This window comes from Panthera uncia, chromosome D4 (genome assembly GCF_023721935.1).
Source record: "Panthera uncia isolate 11264 chromosome D4, Puncia_PCG_1.0, whole genome shotgun sequence".
NCBI classification, from domain to species: Eukaryota; Metazoa; Chordata; class Mammalia; order Carnivora; family Felidae; genus Panthera; species Panthera uncia.
In genome coordinates, this window is record NC_064807.1 from 71,260,387 (window position 1) to 71,267,656 (window position 7,270).

At 51.6% G+C, this 7,270-nt stretch overlaps 1 protein-coding gene across 1 annotated transcript; it reads right to left on the minus strand.

Annotated features, from left to right (window-relative positions):
- Positions 1–2,345: 2,345 nt before the first annotated feature.
- On the minus strand, positions 2,346–2,994 carry RNF183 (ring finger protein 183). The gene is given in 2 exon segments (XM_049636848.1): positions 2,346–2,603; positions 2,605–2,994. Coding segments are annotated over 2 exon segments (573 nt in total). The 3' UTR covers positions 2,346–2,420.
- Between the last annotated feature and the right edge of the window lie 4,276 nt (positions 2,995–7,270).

Below are 7,270 nucleotides of genomic sequence, written 5' to 3' on the forward strand. Positions count from 1 at the left end.
TGTGCATTGGAAATATTGTAAGGAAATAGCTGAGGAGCATAAACCAAATGTAGCATAAACCAAATGTAGCATTTCCTAATAACAGTGAGATAAATATCAGAGCCACCACTTAAAGGACCTAACTTACTGCCTACAGACTGTGCCAGGCATGTTCAGACACCTCATTTAATCCTCCCAATCTTCTGAATTATTCTCCTTTGATAGAGCCGAAGCTCAGAGAAGTAACTTGCTCAAGGTTACCCCATCAGTGAGTGGTGGAGCCTGGCCTGTCTTCTGTGACCTTATGAAGAGCTTTCATAGGGCTTTACTGAGTACGTTGGCACCGCCGGCCGGACAGAATGACCAGTCTGGTCAGCGTGGCCTATTTCCGGTACACATTTTAGCCACTCTACCCTTTATACCTCCCTTTTGATGAGTCGCTGCATCTCTGCGTCTGACTTCATGCCAAAGGGAATTACGGTAATTTCACCACTTCTGCCTCATGAACTAATGAAGCACCTATAGTGTCGACAGGAAACTGTCTTGGGGTAGATATCTTGTTGTGTAGAACTTTCTTAAGCATTGCAGCGAGTCTTCGCATCCCTGACCTGCGGAGTGCTAAAAGCCAGAAGCACAACTCACCCCCTTCGTTGGACTAGCAAAATGCTTCCAAACATTTCTGCGTGCCCCAAGTTTAGAACTACTGAGTGTGAAAATAGAAGACGCCCTCGTGTTAAATATACCCCTCCCTACCCAAAAAACTCAGATCTACATTTTTCCTTATGTGGATGGTCTATCAGCCACTGCAAGAGCCGTTGTAATGCTATTTTGACTAAAAGGCTTCACCACTTACTAGCTGGGAGACCTTGAACTAGGTAGCTAAACTTGCGGAGCCTCAGTTTCATCTGTAAAATAGGGATGAGGCTTCCCTCACTCGGAGCAGTAAGCTCCAGTGCAGAGCGGTCGTTCCGGGCTTCCGCCCCCCACCAGCTCCTGTCCCTTTCCTCATGGCTCAGAGAACATGGGAGATCACTGCCTAATTTACCTGCCACAAGGTTAAGGAGCAAGGACGTGTAAAGAAATGAAGTCAGTGGGGAGAGGTTGAGTCCCAGCTTCAGTGCAATTATCTTTGATGGCACAAATGGAGAGGTAGGTGCTAGTCCCCTCGTGGGTTATGTAGTGGCTTTCCCATTTTGTAATGGAGAATTTTCACCTTGGCCCTTAACACTATTTGATTTTACTGAACACAAAATACAGGTCTTGGCTATTTTGGAATACCTTGTACGCAAAGATCCCTTAATTTATAGAAGCTAGTTCCGTTAAGCACAAAGCTTTATTTAGAACAAATAAAACCAACTCAGTTTCTGACTCTGTAAGTTTATTCCACAAATCAAAATACCCCTCAAATGTTGTCTTTTCATAATTGTAATGGTGTTTTAACCACTTTGAGATTGTTCCAGAACTGTGGGCCACTGGACAATATTAAAACTGGGGAAGAAGAAAGAGTTTTAGATACTGCCTAGGTGGCAATTTAGAGTTAAACCACCTACGCATCTAGTTTGCCTTGGTACTGGGATTAAGTCCCATGAAATGAAAACTAGCATCTCTGTCTGCATGGCCTGGGATGGAGCCCTCTATCCAGGGCTTCTGCCCTACCTCTTGAGGTCAACTGCCTGGAGCAGGAGAGTCAGCTCTGTCCAGCATCCAGGCTTAATTAGGGCCTCTGCCCCTACCCGGAGGAATAAAAACCTTTTCTCCAAATCGCAGATTTCTTTTGATCACCTTTACTCTCGACACTCCAGAAGCCACACACCGACAAGAGGTTGTCCTGTACAAGCAGCTGAGGAAACATGCCGTCCTTGCTGGTAGAGGCTCTCTGTGACCCATGGATATCCTATCCTTCCCGTCCCCTAGTTCTGACACATCGGCCAAGTGGTTGTTGAATGAGTCAGTGCATGAGTTCGTGACTGCAGGTGGCAAGACTTCTAAAGAGAAAGCTGAAAGAAGGCACACGCCTTTGCTCACAGAATTGAGGCTCACTTTCCAAAATTGTAGCAAGATATAACTCAAACAAATGTGAACCAAGCTGGGAGCAACTCCAGTGAGAAATGCACCTTTCTGGGCCGGTCGAGCTCCCGGATACCATCGTCCAGCCCTTGAGCACAACTTGCCACGTAGCTCTTTGTGCCAGGTCTGCTTCTCTGCCCTTCTTGGCCCATGGCTCACACCCAGGGGTCTCTTCACACCTTTTCCCAGCCTTTTCGGTTTCAAATATTCCCATTATAGTAGGACTGTTCCCAGAAGCAAACACCTGGCCTTACTGATCCCCGGATTGCAAAAAGGAACAATACTACAAAGGAAGACAACCCCAAATGAGGCTCTGCGGTCCCCATCCCCAGCAGCAGTCAGGAAAGACTCGGTTCCTTGTCCAGAAGCAACGCTCATCCCACACCCCAAAGGAACTGCTTAGTCCAAAAGACGGAGAAGATGAGCAACAGGGTGACACTGAGGATGACAGCCATCAGGTAAGCAAAGATCCGGAACTGAGGGTTGTGGAAACACTCCCTCAGAGAGTAGTGGCTGGGGACGGGAATGGGCAGAGACCTGGGGGAAGGGCCTGCGTCCTGGGGGGGGCCCAGTTTGGCCCCCGGGCTCAGGGCCTAGGTCCAGCGTGTAAACCCGGGGCTGGCGCAGGAAGTAGCGGCTCTTAGGCTGGTCCTTGAGACAGAGCTGGTGGCCTTCCAGGATGACATGGTGGGGCTCCAGGCGAAGCAGGGTGAGCACGGCAGTATCCGTGGGCAAGTCCGTGACAGGCTGCCCAGAGGCCAGCACCGTGGGCTGGCGACAGAGGGGGCAGAGCAACCGGCGCCGGGCTGGAGTCACCAGGCTGAGGTGGGCCAGGCATTCCACGCAGAAGGAGTGACAACAGTCCAGCACTTTGGGGGTGTGGAACGTGTTGTTGAAGGGGTTCCAGCAGACAGGGCACTCAGGCTCCCGGCCCTGCTGCTCGGCCATCCTCAGATCAGACACCGCGAGGCCTAGGAGGAATGTCCTGGCAGAAAGGGCAAAGGAGCAAAGGGACACCCATTGAGCCCCATCCTTGTGCCTGGCCCTAGGCAAGGAGTCTGTGTGCTGTTGAAAGATACTGTCACCCACATTTCACAGATGAAAAAATCAGCAATTTGTTCCAGACCACCCAGTTCCTAAGCTGCCAAGTCCGGGGCTCCTGCAGCATGCCTTCTATCAGGGCAAAGGCCTGAGCCACCCCACTGTTAACAAGCTGCCCCTGGAGGAGACTGCACCCTGGCTCTGGACACGGATAAAGTACGCCTTGTGTTCCATGTGATCACCCTTAGCTCCTCAGACTCCAGGAAGAGGGAGTGGAACCAGTCAGTGGTTTGTGTTACAGGGCAAATACTTCCTTCCCTGTGGCCTCAAATCCCTGACTCGTGCGTGCAGAGATGGCCTTTGTGAATCCCCTGGTCTGTCCCTCTGGGGACAAATGCCAGGCCCTCTTTCCCTCCTCCCACTGGGCTATCGGGCCAACCCTCCAGAGCCCATTTGCCCAGTCTGCGCAGGGCACTGCACTGGCCCGGCAAGGGGGGCCCTGGCGAGGCTTTTCCCCTTGACCTGGAAGCTTAGAGACACCCAGGTCCCCAGATCAGCCCTTCCAGAGCCTCCTCCCAATACTTGGCCTCTCCTGGCTCCTCCTCCCTCCCTCTGTCCCGGGAAACCCCAGGGCACCCACCTGGGCTTCCTTGGCACTAGGTCGGGCAGACTACCTGAAGGACCTGAGGCTCCCGTCTCTCCCTCTCCTGAATCTACAAAGCTTCGGGAGACGGCCTTCCCTTCACCAGCCGCCAACCCCCGGGCCCGTCTCCATGGCAGCACACACAGCACCTGGAGCTGCCAGGGGGCCCGGGCTGCAGCCTCCTGAGCACACCTGCCCTCGGCAAAGGCCACGGAGCCGCCTGGGTGGTGGAGTGGGGAGGTGGGGGACCAGAGTTCCCCCAGGGCGTGGCACACAGTCAACCGTGGAAGCCAAGCATCTGCAAGATTGTGGGTGGTCTCTTCAAGACCTGGGATTCAAGACCTGGGAAGGGAGGGGTGGCAATTTCCTTTTTCTAGATTGTGGAGGGGGTAAGTGAGCCTCTGGGCTGCTTCTCTCCCGGGCCCCCATTTCTTTCCTAAAGTGGCCAAAGCCTCCTCCACACACAAAGGGGCTGCCTCCCCTGTCCTTTGGCTGCTACGATGTTCACCTGCTACACAGTCTAAAATCTCTGCACATCCTCTCTGGTCCCCTTCTGATCTTTTTTTTTTTTTAAGTTTTTTGTTTTTGTTTTAAGTAATCTCTACATCCAATGTGAGGTTCAAACTCACAACCCGAGATCAAGAGTCGTGTGCGCCTCCTCCTGAGCCAGCCAGGTGCCCTCCTTTCTTTTTATTTTTATTTTTATTTTTTTGATTTTTATTTATTTTTGAGAGAGCATGCACCAGCAAGGGAGAGGCAGAGAGCAGAGACAGAGGGACAGAGGATCCAAAGCAGATTCTGTGCTGACAGCAGTGAGCCCAATGTGGGGCTTGAACTCGAACCGTGAGATCATGACCCGAGCTGAAGTCGGACACCCGACCGACTGAGCCACTCATGCACCCCAAGACGCCCCCTTTGCTGATCATTTAATGTGCCCAAGTAGCTGCAACCATGTAAGTCTTGCTGCCATCTTTGTTCTTAGAACACAGACAACCAGCCTGGCAGGCACTGACCGCTGAGATCTTAGAGTCCAAAGGCCGGCCATCTCTCCACCTTTGGGGACTTAAAAGGGGGAGCCAGGAAGGAGGACAGTTCCAGCCCCGCTTCCCCATTTCAACCAGAAACACCTGGCTTTTCCCATATCGATCGCTTGAATAAGCTGAGTGGAGCTGCTGAGGGGAAGAAAAAGTTTAAGAACCATTTCTCCATCCTAACCACTCACTTTGCAGACGGGAAGCAAGAAGTGACTCTCACCCAAGGTCTCCCAGCTCGTCAGTGGTGTCACCCAGTGGTGACACTAGAGCTTCCAGCTCACCACTATGCTGCTGCTTAAAGACAACACTCGTCCATCAGTTCACCTGCCGGGTGCGTGTTGTTAACTACATAGTAAGTGTTTGCATCTGGCCCGGGGATTCCTCGCACCAGGAGTCTCTCGTGGCAATCCGGGAACCACGCACGGGGCTTGGGGGGAACCAAGTCTCCCTTGTGCGCCTCACATGACACCATCTGCCCTGAGTTGAGACCTGAAGCAAAACCTTCTTACACTGTCTTGTCCATAGCTTCCTGCTGTTCTCTCTTCTGTCACTGCTCCGCGAAGGGAAGAGGAAACAAAGGTATGCAGAAGGGGGATGGAACAGTCCTGGCCGAAGCCGGGAGAGTTTACCAAGGATAATGCCTTCCCCTGTGGACCATTCATCCATTCTACAGTTACTAAGTCATTTAATGTTTATTTCATTTTTGAGAGAGGGAGAGCACAGGTGGGGGAGGTGCAGAGAGGGAGGAGGACAGAGGATCTGAAGCCGGCCCTGCACTGACAGCAGAGAGCCTGATGTGGGGCCCGAACTCACGAATCATGAGATCATGACCTGAACCGAAGTGGGGGGCTTAACTGAGCCACCCAGGCGCCCCTACAGTTAAGTTATTGAGCCCTCACTGCGCGTGCCCCGGAGCTGGGCACTGGGGAAATGATGAATGAAAGAGGCGTGGCTTTGACCTCAGGGCATTTAGAGTGCTAGGAGGGAAAAAGCTGACTAATGAGTAGTGGGCAATGACTAAACCTACCATTTTACTGCACGCTGTAAAGGACAGAAAGGAAAATGGGTTTAGGGAACAGGCTCCCTAGGAAACCACCGGGGAAGGCTTCTTCAAAGAGGTGGTGTGAGAGCTGAGTCTGAAGGACAGGAAACCAGCCGCACGGCATGGAGGAAGAACACTCCGGGGCCATGGGAACAATGAGTACAAAGCCCCAAGGTGAGAAAAGCCTCTGCCAGATTCAGGAAGTGAAAGGAGGTGACTGAGTGTCGTGGGTGGAGCTGGAGCAGGAAAATGGCTCCGGAGAAGCCAGAGGGAAAGCCCCAGGCCCTGGGGAGCTAATCTGGATTTCATTTGGAGGGAGGGGGGAGGGGGGAGTTCATCCTATTTCCATTTTATTTTGTTATTTTTTTCCAATTTCCACTTTAAAATCACTGTTGCAGGGGTGCCTGGCTGGCTCGGTCAGTAGAAGGTTGATCTCTGGGTTGTGGATTCGGGCTCCATGTTGGGTGTAAAAGTTACTTAAAAATAAAATATTTGTAAAAATAATAAGAAGGGGCGCCTGGCTGGCTCAGTCGGTTGGGCGGCCGACTACAGCTCAGGTCATGATCTCACGGTCTATGAATTCGAGCCCCACATCGGGCTCTGTGCTGACAGCTCCGAGCCTGGAGCCTGTTTCCGGTTCTGTATCTCCCTCTCTCTCTGCCCCTTCCCTGCTTGCTGTCTCTCTCTCTCAAAAAAAATAAAGGAGAAGAAGAAGAAAAACAGCATTCCAGCTGCAGAGCAGACAACAGACTGAAAAGGACAGAGTAGAAATGGCAGACCATGAGGGACTTTATCACCAGGCTGGGGTGGTGGCACTTGATGTAGGCCAGGCCATGGCAGAGAAGGTCAAAGGGATGGAGGAAGAACTGTCTGTGGAGATGAAATCAAAGGCACTTTCCAAAAAGCAGCGGACAGCGTAGATTCTGGAACCATGTTGTTCAGGCTCATGACTCCAGATGCGCTGCTTATTAGGGCTGTGATCCCAGTTGAATTGCTTCACCTGTGTCTCAATATCTTTTTTTTTTTTTTAATGTTTATTTATTTTAGAAAGAGAGAGAGAGAGCACAAGCGAGGTAGGGGCAGAGAGAGAGAGAATGAAAGAAAATCCGGAGCAGGCTCCACGCTGTCAGCGCAGAGCCCCAGTCAGGGCTCGAACTCCCAAACCAAAAGATCATGACCTGAGCCAAGATCAAGAGTCAGCTGCTTAGCCAACTGCACTACCCAGGTGCCCCCTCAATGTCTTCTTCGGAAAAGGAGGCGGCAAGTAGTACTTCAGAAGAGAAGGCTCTTAGAGCCTGGCATCCGGCAAAGACTACGTATGAGGCGGTTGGCATTATCCCTGCAAATGGATTTGAGAGAAAGGTCAAGCCTTGCCATGAAAAAGGTTCTGTGTTGAGCTTTGAGGGGCTCTGAATTCCAGAGTGTGTATGAAGCAGACCTTTAGTACTTATCAAAGCCTTAAAA